The sequence below is a fragment of the Ammospiza nelsoni genome, chromosome 17 (genome assembly GCF_027579445.1).
Source record: "Ammospiza nelsoni isolate bAmmNel1 chromosome 17, bAmmNel1.pri, whole genome shotgun sequence".
Taxonomy (NCBI): Eukaryota; Metazoa; Chordata; class Aves; order Passeriformes; family Passerellidae; genus Ammospiza; species Ammospiza nelsoni.
The window spans coordinates 9,005,576-9,025,243 of NC_080649.1; the positions used below are offsets into that span (position 1 = coordinate 9,005,576).

General features: G+C 37.0%; 1 protein-coding gene across 1 annotated transcript in view; it reads left to right on the forward strand.

Moving 5' to 3' along the window:
* Positions 1–19,668, forward strand: part of SNX29 (sorting nexin 29) — a 97,722-nt gene that overhangs the window by 14,643 nt on the left and 63,411 nt on the right. Inside the window, exons 10-14 of the mRNA XM_059484414.1 lie at positions 2,960–3,041; positions 3,531–3,613; positions 10,634–10,697; positions 11,903–12,031; positions 18,941–19,023. Coding sequence (XP_059340397.1) covers positions 2,960–3,041; positions 3,531–3,613; positions 10,634–10,697; positions 11,903–12,031; positions 18,941–19,023 — 441 coding nt within the window. The remainder of the gene's footprint in view (positions 1–2,959; positions 3,042–3,530; positions 3,614–10,633; positions 10,698–11,902; positions 12,032–18,940; positions 19,024–19,668) is intronic.

Sequence of the window (19,668 nt, forward strand, 5' to 3'; positions counted from 1 at the left end):
TTTGAGTAGTTACTTAGTTAAGGGGGAGTTATCAATGTCAAAATAAACCAGAGTTTCATTGGGATTAAGCTGTGGTCTTGTATTTCATTGAAGTTTAGGATGGTTGTATAAAAAGTGTCCATATCCATTTTCTAGATACCTCTAAGCTGCAAGAAGCTCCAAGTGTGTTTGAGAACTTGAATTCAAATTAAACTTGACATACCAGAGAGCAGCTGGAAGCAGTTTAGTGGAAGCTGTTAATTGTTGAAACACAGTGTAAGGAATGATGGACTAGGAAATACTTGCTCAAAAAAGGATATGGAAATTGTAGAATGATTTGGGTTGGAGGGGATCTGCAGAGATCATTTATTCTAAGACTGGCTTTCTGAGCTGTGAGCACCACTTGCCAGCTCACATCTAATTTTTCCTGTGCCAGTATCCTCAAATGGTTTTCAGCAGGTTACAAGCTGATAGTGAATGAACAGAGCTGTGCATGAGTGTCATTTGTAAGTGTGAGCTCCACTGGCTCTGCTGTGGCCTCAGCTGCAGCTGTGTGCAGTGAGGGACACTTCCAGAATGATGTGGACCATTTGAAGCAAGCAAGAAAAATGGGTTAAGGAATGGAAAAGAAGGCCTGGGGCTTTTACAATATCTATATTAATACCAAAACCAAAGAAAAAAGTCCACCAGCCCTCCCCTTCACCCTGTTGATATTTTTCTAGCTGTTCATAAAACACTGAACTTTGGGTGTACTCATTTCAGTGACCATTTAAAAATACTTGTCAGTGGTATTGAAATATTGTTTTAATGGTAGTATATTTCTCATTTTTTACATACACATTATATGTCCAAGAGTTTAAATGGATTGTTGATTGAAGGCCTGTGAAAAAGTGTAATTCAGTTGTGTAAGTTCAGTGACAAAACTGTGAATCATAAAATAATGCTGCACTGCCCTCTGCTGTATTTTAAAATATGTACCTCATAAGAAATGCCAGTGGTTAAAAAAAAGGACATTTAAAATTATTTTTTCTGCTGCCATATTTTTCAATTTACAAAGGAATGGATTTAGAAAACATTGAGTAGTTTGTGGCATTGTGAGCTCTTCAATACAAACCAGAAATTGTTGGGGAACATCCACAGGTTGGAATCTGGAATACAAAAATCCATATCTGTCTGTGGGGGGTGTGTGTGGAATCGAACAGTTGCTGTCAGTGGATGTCAGGAGCATGAGCTGGGTTTTGATCTGAAATCCAAAATCAGGAGTGCAAGCCAACACTTAGTTCTGGAGGCAGATGAGGAATATCTGTTTATATTTGTATGCATCTTATCCATAGCTGTCCCAGGGGCTTACCCTTACTGAGAAGACACCAAAGCCCCTTGTTTTGTGTTGCTTATCTCAGAACTGTTTTGAATGCAATGCTCAGCCTACTGGAGATGATCAACAGGCCCATTCAGATCTCTTCTGGGCACAGGACAGATATTTTAGTCCTCCTTCAGTCCCTCTTTGTGACCTGTCATGCAAGTGAGAGTGATCCAGCATTGGGCTGGTGAAGGGCCTCAGTTGATCAGAGCTAGGAAAGCCCCCCAGACCCCACTGTGTGCTCTCCTGCTCTCACCTCTGACCAGGAGGAGCTGATGGAGGGTGCAGGCAGGGCTGCACCGAGTGCCCATTGCACACCCAGGTGCCAGCAGTCAGGGACACGGAGCCAGGCACCCTCTCCTCAGGCACACTGACAGTTTGCTGAGATTGAAAGCTGCCTTAGGCACTTGTTTGCTTGACTCTGGGAGTTGCACTTGTGCTGGGTGAATGATGTCAGAAGGAGCATGCATTAGCTTATTCTGAGGGCAGTCCAGCCCACTAACTGACGAGCTCATTATTATCCTGATATTTTTTGTTAAAATATGCTTAATGAGCTCTTGTAAAATATATAGTTTAACCCAATATTTTGGTTTAGAGGTTTTAATACCAATAAATAACACATACACACACATATATATATTGGAGATAGCATTATCTATAGTGTTGTATGTTAATATGTGTTTTCAGTATTAATCTGTTGCAGTGCTCCAGGGATGTGTCAGGGCATATCATATCTCTGGGTAGCTAGAAATGAGAAAGCCTCCATCAAAATGCAGTTGTTTGGAACAAAAATGGATTATGTATTTTAGGAACTGAGCTTCAGTAATCTCTATGGCTTCAAAAATAATTTTCTCCATAATAACTTTATTTCCCATTAACTTATTTTCTAGAATTTCTGCTTCTATTCTATCAGAATGGAATCTGCTCTGTTTAGGATTGTCTTGTATTATCTTCATAGCCCTTACATTGTGAGATGCAGAGCACATCAATAAAATATGAGTTTTGTTTGTTTCCACCTGAGCTTCCTCCATGACAGGCTCAGTCATGTGGATGTTTTGGTGCCAACAGCTGTGGATCTGTGGACAGATGCACGTTATTCATGCTTTTTAAACAATATCTCATCTGTCTGATTCCTGATGGTTGGTACAGGGACGTAAGGAGCCAGGGAAAAGCCATGGTGCTCTGTTGGGAATACAGAAAGCACTGATGTCTTTGCAAGGTTTCACGTGCTGGGGATTAACCACAAATTCTCCTGCAAGTCACAACCAGATTTGTAGTGAGCATGAGGTGTCGTGAGGCGCTTCAACTCTGGGGGCTTGCACAGTAACTTCAGGAAGAAGTCTTCTCATGGCTGTGTTACTCTGTGCATATCAAGTATAATTTAGGGATTGTGCTATGCTTTGATTTTTTTTTTCCCTAAGAGTCTTGACAATCCTGCTGGCATTCAGGGTCAATTTGCAGAACCAGCTTTGGAGACAGAATTAAAAGTGTTTAAAAGCTATAGTAAGTTGAGTGTTTCTGTTTAGAAAGGTAACTAACTAACTTCTGGATTTATGTTTTTATTTTATTTTTTGAGTAGTGTAACCCAAAGGAAGCTAATGCTTGTGCATTCTGCTTTAGATAACTTGGAGAATGGAGAGGGGCATGAACATGCTGTTCATCCGGTAGAACTGGTTCCAAGGAGATCTGATCTTCCTTACAGGTATGTGCCAAATATGTTTGTCCTGAAAGAAAAAACCTTCATCCTGTAGCTGCCAACTTATTGTTAACTAATGCACTTAGTACTGCAAAACCAACTGCTCATCAGGATACTTCTGCATATGTTTGGAAAGACAAGTGCAAAAAACCTACAATTGCCTTTTTAACATAGTTTCATACACTGAACTTTCCTAATTATCTTGAGAAAGTCACTCGTGTCAAATAACAGACTTGGCTTCCTGGTTTTGAAAATAGGTTTTATCTTGGTTTTTATGTTATTTTTTTACTATATTCTCCATGGCCTTTTAATTTGGAATTTTTGTGTGCCTGCTTAAATCAGACTCCCAGGAGATACATTAAAGGATTGTTCAACATATTTTTATTAAATAGGGGTGAATAGGACAACAATTCTAGTTTCTGGAATATTTTTTCTTAAGTTTTGAATTCAGGATTTTGTTTTCACGTATTGATTTTACTGTGCTTTTCTGACTAGAGTGGAAGTCAGTCCTCCAGCTCAAGTGAATACTTTAAGCAGTATGTTGCCTTCAGCCACTGTGCCAGAATCCATGACAATTAGTAAGTACTTCCTTGATGTATCTAGATTGATAGAAATAACTTTGAAAGTCCTGTAACTCTTTCTATTTTTATTTCAATAAAATCTGCTTAGAGAGTCTTGGAGCACTTAATTTCTGATGTGCTGGTCATGTTATAATAACCGCTCTAAAATGCTGTTTGTATAGGCAGGTTATGCTTCATTGCAGCTATGTCCTTATATTAAATGTGGCTTCAGTAGTTAAATGAAAAATAATGATTTGATTAGCATCTTTAAATTTCTTCAAGTTCTGAGTGTTAGTTCTGATGTAGTCTTGCTTATTTTGCCTGTTTTCATTAATGGCTAGTCAGAAACAAACAAACAAACCCCACTCTTTCTGTGGTTTTGATACGGAAATCTGCTCCAAACATAAATGTGGACTTTCACGAAAACTTGAGTTAAGATTAAGGGGGAGGACAGTCATGTTTCAGTGGCATTAAGAGCAAAGCTAGACAGGATGAAATAGTCTTTGCTGCAGAGGTAGATTAATAGAAGCACAGGCAGTTTGTTTATCACATATTTGATATTTTTTCTTTGCATACACTTGTAGAACAAAGATTTCGTTCTTAAACTGAATGTCTAAGCTTGTAACCCAGTTTGTGTTTACGTTCCTCAGTGTACAGAATGTTCTGTAACTGAACAGGCTTTGCTCCTAAAGCTCTTGGGTGTGTGTTTGTTTCTTCTTTTAAATTTCAATATGTACAAGTTTTAAATTATGACATTTGGGAAGTTAGAAGTTATGCAGCCAAGATTATTTTCTGCGATTGATTAATGCAATCATCAAAATGAATGAAATCTTAAGATATTCTAATATCATTTTCTAAAGTTATATTCAAATGCTGTATCAACCTTTGTTAAAGGAGAGAAAACAAACATTTTCACTGGGCAGTGTTTCAGGCTCTGGCACTGTCTGCTGACTGAGCTTTACAAAGCTGAAAAATCCTTTCTTACAAAGTATGTCACCAAGTGGCAAACTAGTTTGGGACTTCTAGGAGCCACGATTGAAGTGTGGAATGGATTTACCGTTATTAGCTACCGTGATCTTTGGTCACTTGATATCCTCTGCTAATGTTATCCCTACAACATCCATTTGTTCTTATTTGTTTCTCAGAGAATTGCTCAGGGCCGTTTTCTGGTGCCCCTGCACTGTTATTCTGCTGTTTGTAGGGGAGTCTGCTACCAGCAGGGGCCGCAGTTGGTCTCCTTCAGTTGCTCAGTTATTTCCCAGTGTAGGTAAGAGCTATAAAATAGAAAGAAAATCTGGAGGCTTTCAATTCTCAACACTTAGCAATTTGTAAATGAAATGAAAACACAGGATCAACAGAAGTGTGCACACTATCATTAGTTTCCCAGTTCAGAGAAGGCTTTGGTGAAAGGAAGGGTGGGAAGCATGTCAAACCCATGTCTATAAAACCAGTAGAACACCGAGTAAATAATCATAATTATAATTAAAATTCAGCTGACTATACATTTATAGAATTAGTGATTACCTTTATAATAGATGATCCTGGGTTATGTTGAATAAAAATGCTTTTTTCAAGTTTGCTGTTATTGGTTGTAGATTCTCTACAGGAGGAATTCAGTGCTATGACAAAGTCAGACACTGAAGCTCTTTTCTCTGTTGCAATTAGCAGAAGAATTATTAAATGCTGAGGCTTATAGCTTGGTTGCATAGCAACTGATTCTAACACATCAGGCAAGAAAAATGGAATGCAGTAGTGCAGTGAGAAAAGCTGTGAAGTCTCCAGTGACTGGATTTTTGTATTTCTTACTTTTGGAGACAAAGCCTGAAATGGATTTTAAAAAAATTATATTATTTTCCTGCTTTTGTTCTAACCTATTAGGATAGTACTAAACTTTTCTTACTTTTTTTGATATGCAACTAGTAAGTTAGGAGAAGCTGTAATTTCAAATTTCTGCCATTTAAAATTATTTTCCTGAATTATGTCCTGTGCATTTGTAAAGGTATAGGTTAACCTAGCCACAGATAGATCTCAAAAAATACTAATACCACTTAAGAGAAATCCACAGAGCTTTGCTGTTTATGTCAGGCATAATTTGAGAACTGGCCCAGCTGTGCAGATTGTTTTGTCATAACCAAGTTTATGAACAGTTAAGCTGGTCAGAAATTTTCTATTTATACATCTACTCTACTATGTAATTTCAGCTTTTAAAAAAGTTGTCTTTCTCCTATTGTACTTGAATCACAAACAACAGTGTTTCAGGAGTTGCTATGGGAGGATTATATTTTCAGCATTGTTTTTCACCAGAACAATCTCTTCTACCAGCACAAGTCTCTCCATTTTGCTTTTCAGTAGAAAAAAGAATAAGTTGCAAAACTTTCTTTTTAGAAGGACACTACTTCTCCTCTTGTTTATAAGATTCTTTTATTATAGTACTATTTTTAGGAAGTAATTGGTAATTTAGTCTTTTCACTATCATTTTCTTCAGTTTTTAAAATTGAGCTTCACCACAAAGGTTAGGAAAGGTTGCAACATTGTACATCATTCCATACTTTTTCATATATTCTTGAGAAATCCCTGAGCTTTTTGTGATCACTGAAGAGCTTTACTGAGTAATCAAACCTCCATGTTATATTTTTATCCTGGTTGTGTAAGTGAATAAGGTGTTTTTGTACTTGGTGTCCTCTGAATAGCTGCTGACCTGTTCTGTGGCCCAGTTGCCCCAGGTCACTGGCAGGTACTAAATTCCTGTTTTTCATGGAAGCACAGCTGTGAAGGGAGGGTGTTTGTATTTTATCAGGGAGAGGAAAGCTGCAGTTTACTTTACAGGCTTGCTTTTCTCCAGGACTCTTCTATGCAGTACAAGGGCAACACAATTTGCTTCCTACTAAAATTTGCCCTGTGAATAGTGACATGACAGGATAATATTTACAAGGTTTTTGAGCACTAAATTAAGCCTTAAAACACAGTGTTCATGTAGGCAGCTTAGGGAGCATCAGGCTGCTTAAGTCTTTAAAGGTCACACTTCTGATTTAAGATGTAACTAGTCTGCTGGAAGTCTTATTTGTCTCTGAAAATATCTGTGTAAATTTTCACTCATGAAAATAAAAAAAATAAAAATTCCTGTAAACTGTTCCCAGCCCACCCTGATACTCTATCTGCAGGATTGCAGAGGAGGCTGCATGACCTTGTGTACTCTGAGGGATGATTTCACTTACAGCTCATTCTTCACAACAGGTGATTGCAAATCATACTGCTCCAATCTTTGGCTAAATAGCACAAGAGTTGTGAAACTTATGAATTTTCTGGAGGTTGCTGGAAACTGGCAGGTGTTCCTCAAAGCATTATATATTTCATGCTCTTTGACCCTATGAAAGCTTTCTAGAAGCTAGATTTTTGCATGAAGTATGGAATGGAATTAAAAATGTTTCAGAGAAAATACTCACTTCATCAGTAATTAGGCACCACAGAATAATTTCAGCAATGAAAGAATATTGCTAGTGTTCAAAAAAATGAGGTTTAATATGAAAAAATTATTTAGTACATTCCTTGATTTTTTAATATTATATTTTCATTTTGCTGATAAAGAATGGTTTGGAATTATTTGTTTGTACATGGAAATTCTTTTTTTAAGAAGTCATTGCAAAACTACTTCTTAGGAAAAACTTCCCTAGTTATCATGTCTGTCTTTATGGAACTCAGGTTATCACTTCACTTTTAGATATGTTGGTGTTGATTGCTGATCCTTAATAACAGTTGTGTATTGCCTTTCATTAATGATACTTTACAGAACATAAATGTTATCAAGCACAAAACAGCTCAGAAGTAGGACATAAAGTCTAATATCAAACACTTTTGTGAACTAGGAATACTTGGCCATCCTCCCACTGTTTTATTAAAAAAAGAAAAGAAAAAAGGGGAGGGGAGAAAGATTGAGGTTGCACAGTTCAGAAGTCAGAAAATGCCAAATTTATGGTTGCTGCTACAACCCTGACATTTTTTAAAATTTATTCCCTTTTCTAACCCACACAATGTATGAGACATAAGACTGCTGGAAAAATTAGGTTATGATCATACACTCATCTTGGAGGCAAGTGTAGCAGACAGACAAAAGCTCATGAACTGGGGATGTTCTGGCAGGTTTGAAGGGAACCTGCTGCAGTGTATGATCCTGGATTTCCTTTGCATTCAGCTGACTGCTCTGACATGCTGCTGAAATTTGTCAGGAAGCGTAAGTGAAAGTAAGAAATTAAAATTTTTGAAAGTTTTAAATATTATGTCTGAATTAAGTAGGATGGTTTCCTTTTAGTTCTACTCTGTTCCTTGCTTCAAAAGATCATGACTTTAAGGTTTCTGATTTTTTTTCTTGGTAATTTTTTGCTCATTTAATTGCACTAATAATGTTTTACTTTTTTGTGTTTACTATGGATAGAGAGGCTAAAGAAGTGTTGATTATAAACTGTATAGTTATTTTGTTTGTTTTGAGTAATTTATAGAAAATATGACTTCTTAATACTCATCAATTCAAGAAGAATCAGCAGAGCTATAGCCATGGAGCAATCTTGCTGGGCTGGACCAGCCTTCTTGGAACTCTGGTCTCTTATCCCTCACTGGTGGTTTGTGTTGATGCTTTTATCCACACCTACACTGGTACCTGTAATTGAGATAAATTAGCAAGAAATACTGAGTATGAAATGTGTTTGCATTTGTGGTCCTGAATTAAGCATCGATTTTTGCCCTGTATGTGATAATGAAATTTGGAATTTCTGCTTTGTTGTGTCTCTGTAGTATTATCAATTCCATGACTCTCAGAAAAAAGAGGCAAATGGAAATAAATAAGCAATTTGAAGTCTTCTATTTCAAGAGGCTTTTTTTCCTTCCTCTTCTGTGCAAACCATGGTCTTTAGCAGGATCTTGCTTTTGTGCTCTGCTTGTGTGTGTGTGGGAGAGGGGAGTGAGAAAAGATGGAATTTCAGGTCTCAACTCATGCAGCAGATTCTGGATGGAATAAGGAAAAGAAGATTAAGTTGTTATGCAAGTTAAGGTTACAGTTTGAATAGGCTGGCAAATTGAAATAATGAAGCCAATTTATAATAGTTTAGCTGTATAAATGTTAATAAATCAGTACACATTAAAAGACTGAGTACACAGAGAGGCAATTGCTGCAGAGTGGGTGCCCTGTGCAAGTGCAGAGCCATGTCTGAGCAGCAACAGCTTTAATTTATTCAGAGTTAGAGACATAACAACAACTACTTGTTGATCATGCACTATCATATTTTAATGGCACACTTAAAATATTTAAAATGCCATCGGCTTGATATGTCCTTGAGGATTCTGAATTCAACATTATGGTTCAAGATTGTTGTTTTGTTATGGAGTGATACTGTACAGAAAGCTTGCTGTGGATCCTTTTGCTTCTGTTATTTACTTGTATGATGCTCTAACACTGGATTATTGCATTTTCCTCATCCCTAGAGCAACTGTTTATTTCACAGGTAGGCTGATGGATTGTGGTCCCTTGTACTATTTAATACCCAGAAATTTCACTGTTTCACTTTTGGTTTTTCTACAAGATTTGGATTTTTTTTTTAGGGTTGCATAAAATATGCTAAGTTACTGTAGAAAAATAATTATCCTTTTTATGCTGAATTAATGAAGTGCAAACTCCCTCTAATGGCCTACTGAAATGTTTCTTGCTAATGTCATTTAGCTCTTAAAGTGTAATATGGGTATTATGGAGTGGGCAGAAAACTGATCATCTGCTTTCTTCCTGGCCACAATCTCAGGAATGTTTTGGAAAAAAATCTAGCATGAAGAAATTTTGGTTGGCTGATTTCAAATGACACAAGAACTCTGCTGAACTCTGCAGTCCTGCAAGGGTGGCATTTATCTGCAGATTACCAAGGCCAGACTGGAATCATAATGTCTGCAGCACTGACTGTCAACATCTGGTTGATATAATAAAATCTTTTGCATTTTATCCACTACTAGAGTTTGTCAGACTCCATGTGGCCATAGGAAAATGCTATTTTTTTTAAATGGGCAAAACCTTCTGTAACTATAGAAAATATTAAGAAAGATACAGGTGAGAGATACTGTGTACTGAATGTAAAGGGGAAAGAAGTTGTCCAGTGGTTTTGCTTGCTTGAAGAATTCAAGTAATACCAGTTCTGTTAGTGTGTTTTCAGTAAAAGCACACTGAAATTTACTGGCATCTGCATTGAATACTTGTAGAACAAAATTGGCTGATTTATTATATATAAACATTTCACTTAAATGTTGGGAGGGATGGTTTTATATAATTTTGTCCTTGTAGCACTTATAAAATTATTGATTAATATATGTGAAATTGTTAATGAAATTGTTGGAGCTGACACTTTTCAGTATGGTATTTGGCTGTTCTGGTATCATGTTAAACCTAACCCAAAGGAAATCTTTAAAAATTCTAAACTTCTGTTGGTTGTTTAAAAAAAATTCTTGATTTAATGACAGAAAGTATTTTTATGGTATTTGTAAAAAGATAGAAAGGATTTAATAGGAAATGATGAGGTTCAGAAGCCTCATCATCTTTAGGGCTGAACTTGAGCAACAATGCCATGAGGAAGCAATGCCATTATCTCTGCTCCCATCTCCCTGTAGCAGTTATTTCCTGTGGCAGGATTTACAGCCAGGAGAAGAAGCAATTTGGAGAAGCTGAGCAAGTAACAGTGTATCTCATTAATAGGCATGTGGTGAAAAGGTGCTTCTGCCCTACATCTGTGAAAACAAAACAGCTGCAACCACAGGCACACTTGTAAACATTTGTATTAAAGCCAGATGCAGACTAATTTGATTTGATCAATACTTCTGATGTGGTGTTAAATAACTCCGCTTTTGAAAGATTGCTCAAATTAGTGATGAGATTAAGAGCATTTTTATGTGCTTTCCTGAATAGCAAATGATGTTGGCATCATCTTAAGTGTGCTGCCTGTGTGCATGACTTCTAGATCTGAAATGAGCAAAAATGGACACAGACATTAATCCTTTTTGTTCCTTTTTTAGATGAACTTCGTCAAGCTATCGTGGCCATGATGAATAGAAAGGATGAGCTGGAAGAACAGAATAGGTAGTTTGTGTTTTTTAGTCAAGAGGGACTGTAATTAAAAAAAACAAACTGTTCTCTTATACAAGCTGTCCTTTCTGTAAAGCTATGCATAATATTTCTGTAACCTTTTTGATGTATATATTATTTTTTCCTTGAAAGGTTAACTTAATAATTCGCTTTTTAAATGTTGATACTGAAGAATAGTGTATTGAAGGTAACTTTTTGCTTTTAGTTTGAGTCAGGTAACTCTTTGTACCTTGGGACCTTTGCAGTTTTAGTTTTTTCAAAAGCAAACCTTGTAGCCAGGAGATTCTGAAGCTTTGTTAAGATAGCTTTCCAAATAAGCAAAAGTTTCTCCTGATGCAAATATTCAGAAAATTTCTGTTTTTTCCCTTCTGGTGAAAAAGTGATGTAGGATGGCTCACAATGTAATGCTGAAAGTGACTTTCATTTCTGGCTGTCTTTGTGTTCACTTGGGGAACAATGATGATGTAAATGTAGAAATGATCAGTTGCTTATATAAAATGCCATCAAACATACTTTGTATTTATTTAGTTTATTGAAACACATTGTTAGATGAATGAAAATACAAATGCATTCAATGCTTTAGTAAGGGTATTTTGGGTTTTTTAATGCTAAGCTTACCAACAGATCCCATTTTCCTTCCTCCTATTCTTCCCACTCCCATAATTGCAAGTTATTGCCTTATTCAGCTTTGTGGGCTTTTTTTTGGCAGAAGGACCAGGATGCTTTGGGTTTTACCATTATGCATCATGCTGACCTTTGCTATCTCATCAAGGGTTTTTACACAGAGGTCTGTGGCAGTGCACTTGGCAGACACAAGAGCCCTGCCTGTCTTGCTATAAATATATTGCTTATAGATTATTCCCAAGATGTATGGACTTGCACTGAAGTACTGAAAACAGCTTACCAGCTTTTTAAAAAAACAAATTCTTTCTGCATACTGATGCAGTAGATCCCACATTAAGTTGTGCTTTGGGCTTGTTGACAGGATAGTAATACAAGTTAATAATGAACATTTGCAACCTTTTGTTCCTTTTAGCTTTTAACATCTCTGTATAGTCAAATCAGGTGAATTTATTAAATTGACTAATGAAATTTTTGGATGACATCAGTGGTATCACTCCTCTGTGATTCTTGGAGTATACTCTAATTAGCAGATAGTGTGTGCAGTGTCCTAAAGAGAGGCTGCTGCCCTCTTGCAGATCCCTGAGGAACCTGCTGGATGCAGAGATGGAGCATTCTGCAGCTCTGAGGCAGGAGGTGGAGAACTGCAGGAGGAAGGTGGCAGAGCAGGAGGAGAGACATGCCACCAAGGTCCAGGCCTTGGCACGGTAAGAACTGCTGCAAATGTCTTGGGAAATAACTGCAGGGGAACAAGGGAATAACAGTCTGCATAGAAGGGAAATAATATTCAAGTAGCTAAGTTTGCAGAAGAACAGAAGTGATTTAGGACTAAAAGTCCCATGGTAAGCAATAGCTCCTGCTAAACATTATAAACAAGCAAGTACAAAGTTCTGAAGTGGTGCAGCTGTTTTTCCCACAGCTCCAGGAAGGTCAGCTGGAACAGGTTTCTCAGGACCATTTCCAGTCAGGCTTTGAATATCTGCACAGATGGAGACTCCTGAGTCCCTTTGGGCAGCACTGTTGGCAGTGACTTGTTGGCAGTGCTGTTCCTGTGGGGCCCAGGCTGCTCTTGGCTGGCTTTGCCATGGAGGGGGTATTGCAGGCTCATGCTCAGCTCCTGTCCCCCAGGGCTCCCAGATCCTCCTCCACAGAGCTGTTTTCCAGCCCTCCAGCATTGCCTGGCTGTCCTGAGCTATTTCTCCCCAGATGCAGGACTGCATTTACTCTTGTTGAATTTCACAGACATTTTCTGAGTCCAGTTCTCCAGCCTGTCCCTGTCCCCCTGGGTGGCAGCACAGCCACACAGTGTCCCTGCTCCTCAGTTTTGTGTTTGTGACCTTGCTGAGGGTGTGCTCTGGCCCAGGTGATGTTAAGGTGTTAAACAGCATTGGCCCCAGTATTGAGTTGCCTCCAGCTTGACTTTGTGCTACAGTGAAATAAAGAATTTTAACCCTCTCCTTGTCTAACTGGGATTCAGCTGCAGAAGGACTTTTGAAGGTAAATGCTGCTGTAATAGTGTGATTTGCTTCTTACAATTCAAAATAAACTCTAGAGTAAGCATGATGTGCAAGATCTTGGGGGTGATTCATGTGTATAGTAAACAACAAACAATCCAAGAGTTAAATAATTTGCCTTACCCAGAGAGAGGTGTTGGTTTTCTGCATGCACGAGCAGAGTGTGTTTGGTGTCAATCACAAAGTACCACAGCTGAGATTTCTTTAAGCTTTTTACTGCCTATTTGAAAGTGATAAATATAAAGCTTTCTTAAAAATAAAGGTATTTAGGACACTACTAATTCTGCTTTTGATGACACATCAAACCAAACGACTTGCTTTGAGGGAGGGAGAGATATGAATAAGTGGGTTTGACATGCATGTGCTGTAAGGCAGTAGAGACAATGCAAATACTTCATCATTTAATATTCATGTTTCAGGTTATAGGAGTTGTATATTCATATTTCTTTGACTCACTTCCCCCACAATTTTAGAATTTGCAGTGACATATGGGTGAATCAGATATTTGTCATGCACATACCTCTTTAAAGAATAGATAAGGAGCTTTTATAACCAGACCTGAAGAGATGCTCACTTAGACTAATGAGGTATTTTTAAATAAGTCTGTGTAATTCCTCTTATTGCTATATGGATGTGTTGTGCTGATTGTTCTTCTGAAAGTCAGTTTGCCTTGTCATGTGATAAAAACAGTGTTGGGAGCTGCTGAGGCATGATAAATTCATGTGTCACCAGTTACTTTGGGTTTGGGAGGCATTTCTTTAATGATTCATAGCAACTCATTTTCTAACATCCTAGCACAAGAAACTTTGCATGTAGTTTCTTTGGAATATAAGTTTTTCTTCTAAATTTTTGTTGGTTCACTTTGTATGCTGTAGGTGATGCTGCTGCAGTAATAAGAGTAGTAAATTTTTAAAATAAATAGTACTTTAAACCAAGAAGTTGAGCAAGCTGAATAATCTAAAGAATTGAAGTAACAGAAAGTTTGGAATTGCTTTTTGAGTGCTGCATAATATGTTAGGTGAGTAATAGGAAACCAAGTTTTTGATATTTTGAAGTAGTGAAATCTCACTATTTCCCTTGGAAACAATTGATCACATGACCAGAGTAGAAAATTTTCAGTTGTGATGTTCTGAATATTTTAAGGCAAGGGAAATCATTCAGTAACAATCTGACTGTTGTGATTTGATGAATGACTATTTTTCAGATTATGAGAGCTGATATTTATGTGTGTCCCCAAAGCTCTTTTGAAGAATTTGACATAAATAGCTTCCTGAAGGCTTTGAGAACACAAATTTCAGTGACACATCAGTCAGTGCTGAAATGATGGCTTCTGGAAATCTGCAGTGATTCAGCTGTTCTCCTGGACCCTCCCAAGAGCCTCTGGCCTCCCAGACAAAATGCTAGTTTACTGAGAGACATTTTCCCAAGTTTCCCACTTTCTCTTTGAGAAATGGAAGAAGTCTTAGGTGAGCTTAGTTTCAAGTAGAAGTAATCTCATTGTTCCATGAGAAATACTTGAAAAAGTCTTTCATAACAGCTGCTGTATTGTTCCAAAAGGAGCAGGCTCAGGTTCAATCTGTTTGCTAGTCTTCTGATAGAATACACTCAGTAGTCTCTCTAGTATAATGTTTTTTTGGGTTTTGGGGTTTCCCCCCTTTTTTTGTTGTTTGTTTGTTTTGGGGTTTTTCTGTTCTTTTCAATGAACCTTTCTCAAATTGTGTGGACATATTGTGCCAGTGGCTTCTTGGCAATACTAAAGTTTTTAAATTGAGATTCTTCTTTTCTGTGTGGAATACTATTACATCCCTTTGCAAGGCAAAGGAATTTATTGAAGTTGACTGTGAAATTGGATAATCTCAGATTGCATATTCTTAGACTATATTCAGCAATGTTGGAGGAAAGCATATTACAAAGGACAGGCTTTGTAGCAAGAAAAGCAGATAGAGAAGATGAAAATGCACTGTGTGGGGAAATGGGGGCTGAGAATTTGTCTCTACTTCATCTTACACTTCTACATACCTCCTGTTTGCTGTAGATTCTTTAACCTGATATGCCTCCTCTACCTACTGTCTGTGTTACTTAAACCACATTGCTTTTGGATTTGGCATTTTCTGTTATTCTGTTTTGCAGCACTTCTTTCACAGCCATAGCCCTTCAGTGATGGGTGAACTCATGTGTGGTACATCTTGAAATGGTTCCATCACTTCCCTTTAGCAGCTCTTAGAGAGAGGAAAAATATCTCTTGTTCCTGCTTGTGAAAACTAATTTGAATATTCCTATATTAAATGACTTTTTCTTCCTGCTTAGTTAGTTGGTGACATGTCACAAGTCATCAGTGGCTCCTGGACATGAAAAAACCCACTGGAAGTCAGCCCATAGTGAGGGACAAAGGAGCTTCCCAGAGGGAGCAGGAGGAAGAATATTTGGCAGCAGGGCATCAGTGGGGGCAGGAGGAGGAGAAGCAGCTGTAGCATGAGGAGGAGGAAGGAGAAGAACTAAACAAGGTGAAAAGCACCCAGCCTCCATCTCTGAGGGAGCCTTTCAGTGATGGCCCATGAGCAGCCCCAGCCCAGGACAAGCAGTTAAGTTTAGCACATCATTCCTCATTAAAGTTTTTTGTCTGGAGATTGGTTTTGTTATATAATCTCATTATATTGTATACAGTTCAACTTCTATTTCCATGAGCAACAGTTCTCATTTTCCTTATTTAATTGTGTTTGATGACAACTGACTGTGATCTTGCATCTCCTCATAGTAGAATCATTCAGGTTAGAAGGCACCTCTGGAAGTCCTCTGGCTCAGCCTCTGCTTCAGACTCTACATAATGTTGCAGGACATTGTTTATTTAAATTCATTCTTAATTCCTGCAGGTTCTTTTATTGTTTGGATATTTGGTACCTTTATAGTATTTCCTTAAAACCTTAACTTTTTTATCAAAACATAGACATCTGTTTTATTCTTGTAGTTTGTTTGGTTTTGCTTTATTTCATTTTTCCCAATGCTGGATTTAGGAATGAGACACCTTTCTGGAGTAAGCTTCACAGAAAGCACTTGCTAGAGTCTGATATTTGTGCCAAAAATTAATTACATTCAGGCCACTATACTGAGATACAAGAGAAATTACTCTTTTTCAAATTCTTTTCTTACCATGCTCGTTTTACAGAAGCCCTAGAGAATTTTTATATCGTTTTCAAGATGTGTGGTGGAGTTTTATTTGGGTTTGTTTCTTTCTTTTTTTCTATGAAGGTATAAGAAAATAAATCCTGTAAGGCCTCTTTGTCTGCAACAAAAACTGTATACTCTATGTTCATTCACTGAATGCAAAACAGGCAAGTCTGTGCTTCTTAAACACAAGGTTGTTTTTTGTTGCTAAAAAATTTACCATTCTGGCTAAGTTTTGATTTTCTTTCAGACAGGGTTTCCTTAAATGCTAATTTTAAAATAATAAAATAGAGAGGAATTATTTTTCATTCAAAATTAGGCAGGGAATTTGACAACTAACACTCATTATATAATTGATCATTCCTATATGTGTGCTATGAAGCCTAAACAATAACACTCACTACAGCTTTGCTATTTGAGCAAATGAGTAATTTGTGGGAATACTACAATGTCATCCTCTATCATTGTCATTTTCCCCTATATCAGCACATAATACCATCTGTCTTTCAGCTTATGAAATGGAAGAAGTGATCAGGCAGGGAGGTTTGGTACAATTGAGCTTTTGGAGAAAGGGAAGATTGGTACAATTGAGGTTTTGGAGAAGGATGTGCTTTTAGTGATGCAGTTCTGCCCTAGTTTTGTTGGCTATTTCAGCCTTATTTTTAAATTTTTCTTTTCCTCTCTATCCCTTTCAACTTGTACTTACAGTCCTGTTGCTCATTCTTCAGCACTAAACGTGGAACTGTTTGGAGCACTTTAAAGATACTGAAAATATTGTGTTGAGCTCTGGGCTCACAACAGGTGAACAGTTCTGCTTCAGGTTGGGTGTTGCAGTTTGGATACATTGCAGCACAGCAGGGCCTGCATAAAGAAGTATTTAACATCCTTCAGTCTGCAGATCTGACCTGTAACTCCTGGACAGGAATTTATCTTCCTGTGAAATGCTTGTTAGGAATATATCTGATAAAATACCTCTTGAAGTCATTAAAGACTTTTCAACATGTGCTTACTAAATGTTTTTTAAATATGCTCTGTTTAAAAGAACTATATAAATTCATATACATCAGGACGGGCCCTTTTTGGAATCAGCTAAATAATAATAATGAGTCAGAGATCGCAAAGAATAAGTAATAACCTGATAGAGGCATATTAGAAAATTGTGACTGGGCCATAGTATCCTGCTTTGAATTTCAGTCTTGTATCAAAAACCTTAAATGAATTAAAGTCTTTTTCAACTTCATCTGTACTGTATCAACTTTAAGTCAATTTTAGAAGGCACTGAGTCTATTCTCTTAGGTAGAAATGAGGTGATACAGAGTTATTTCATGAGACTCCTTAATATATTGTAACTGTACACAGTTATTTTAATGCAGACATTCTTACAATTCTGGTGAGAAACCTTTTTGTTTAGTTGTCATAGAAATTTTTTTGTGAATCAGTTATTTAAGTTTGTTTTAATACTGTATATAGGATTAAACTGGTTTTTTTATACTTTTTACCCTTACTCTGAATATCAGTGTCTGTCTCTGGTGGAGAAAATGATTTGTTCTTTGGAGTCTCAGAAATGAAAAACATCATCAAATGCAAAAAATCATCAAGGACTCTTAAAATTCATTTGCCAAGTAATCAATAGCTTCTCAATTATTTAGCAACCTCCTAGTAAAATGCTGAATAAAATTGAGGTTACAAAGTTCAGCAAGCTGACTTGAAATCCATAGGAATGGGAATATTGTGCCAGTCAAGGCTCCTTATAGGAGCAGTGTAGCATTGCTCATAGCAGCAATTTGAGTGTGTATATATATAAAATATGTGTATTTTATGTGTGTGTGTATATCTAGTATGATAAGGACCATCAAACATACTTGTGTGTTTTTTTGAATATTTCTGATTCTTAAATAAATTTCCATGAATAAAATGCCTTTTCTTTGTTGTGTCATCTACTTGCAGCTTTCTGTGCTGTGTTCCATGTCCAGGTTTTCTTGTGCCTGGAGCACAATTTTGCCTTGCCAGCCCAAATTCTCTCCTCTCTCTAACACTTGTGGGGTCCTTGTGTGTTGTGCTGCAGTTGTGGCACCTACATATTTCTACCTCAGGATTATCTTAAAGAAAAATAAAGGTAGTTTGAATTCACAGTCTGGCAACACATTTTAGTTATGCTTCTTTGGTATATAAACTTTTCTGTTGTACTCACTTAACTGAATGGGCTTAGACAGATAATTGAATTTTCAGACATGTGATTTGTCAGCTTTGTTTAAAATCAATCAGTTGGAGCTCTTTTTATTTCCCCCCAAATATGAACTAAGGTGCTTAATGTTGTTAAGTGGAGCCATGGTAGTACCTGCTTTGAATAAGAGAAATGAGACAGGCACAGGCACTGAAGTGTGACAGCTGAAGGGATTACCTCAATTTCATGTCTTATGCTTTTCATTTAGCAATGGTTTGTGGAAACTTTTGCCTTGAATATTGTTGCTGGAGTGCTGCCATTTTCTTACAATGATCAAGCCTGTTTCTAAAGCTGAATTATTATTTGCTTGCAATTAGATGCAAATTAGTAAAATAATGATTTCATTTTACATTGGCCATTGTGAATTTCCTTGTGTAGCATCCCATCCTTATGTTTTAGTTGACTGTTGATTTAGATTTAGACTCTGTAGTTTGTTTGCCATCAGTGTAGCATAGTACAGAAAATCGAATTTAAACAATTAATGGAAAAGTTTTGATTATGAGATAATCTGTTTCAATGATGTGTTTATGAGATCCTGGAAAACTAATTTTCCTGCTACTCTGCTATTGATGCATTATTTAATTTTTTCCTTGCATCATGGTGACACAACTTAGGTAAAGCTTATTATAACAGTGAGTCTGTTTGTTTCCACTGAAAAGGACTTTTCATCTATTTTGGGGAAACAATATTTATTTACTGTTTTTCTTTATCAACAGAGAAAATGAGGTGCTAAAAGTGCAGCTTAAGAAGTATGTAGGAGCTGTCCAAATGCTCAGAAGAGAAGGTCAAACAGTGGAAGGTAAGGATAAAATGAAGGGGGGGAAAGAATCCATGCACAGGATTTGTTTTTCTGTGTGCTGCCATTCAGGGAGTAATACCTTCCAATATACCTTCCATATTTGATTTGTTTTCCTTTTGAGAAAAATACAGATGTTGATTTTTGTACTCATTTTTACAGAGCGTTTTCTGGTAGATGAGGTGGTCTTACTTTTTTTTTGTAAGAAATTTTTTAGAAAAAGCTGATTTAGCTTAAACAAAAATCTGTGTGATATTGGAATATAAAAATAAAAGTATTATCTCTAGATTATACTGTTGTTTTGGAAATCAGTATTTGCAGACTCTTTGAAATAGACACTGTACTGAGTAGTAATGAGCAGATTTTGTAACTGAAAGAGCATGATTGAAGTTATCAGCAGTTTTACCTGTTGGTTTTCCTTGATCTGTGATAGAAGCATCCATGAGGGGCTGAATTGATGTTTTGATTCTGAATCTTCTGGTGGGACCTGGATTTCCACTGGCTGCAGAAGCTGTTCAGACAGCTGGGATGGGTTTTCAGAAATTGGCACCATCTAATTTTTTAAAATTGTGAATATTTTGGTCATATAAGTGGCTGTATGAATGAGAATACTGCTATTCTTCAGGGTTAGCCACTGTACTTATCTGG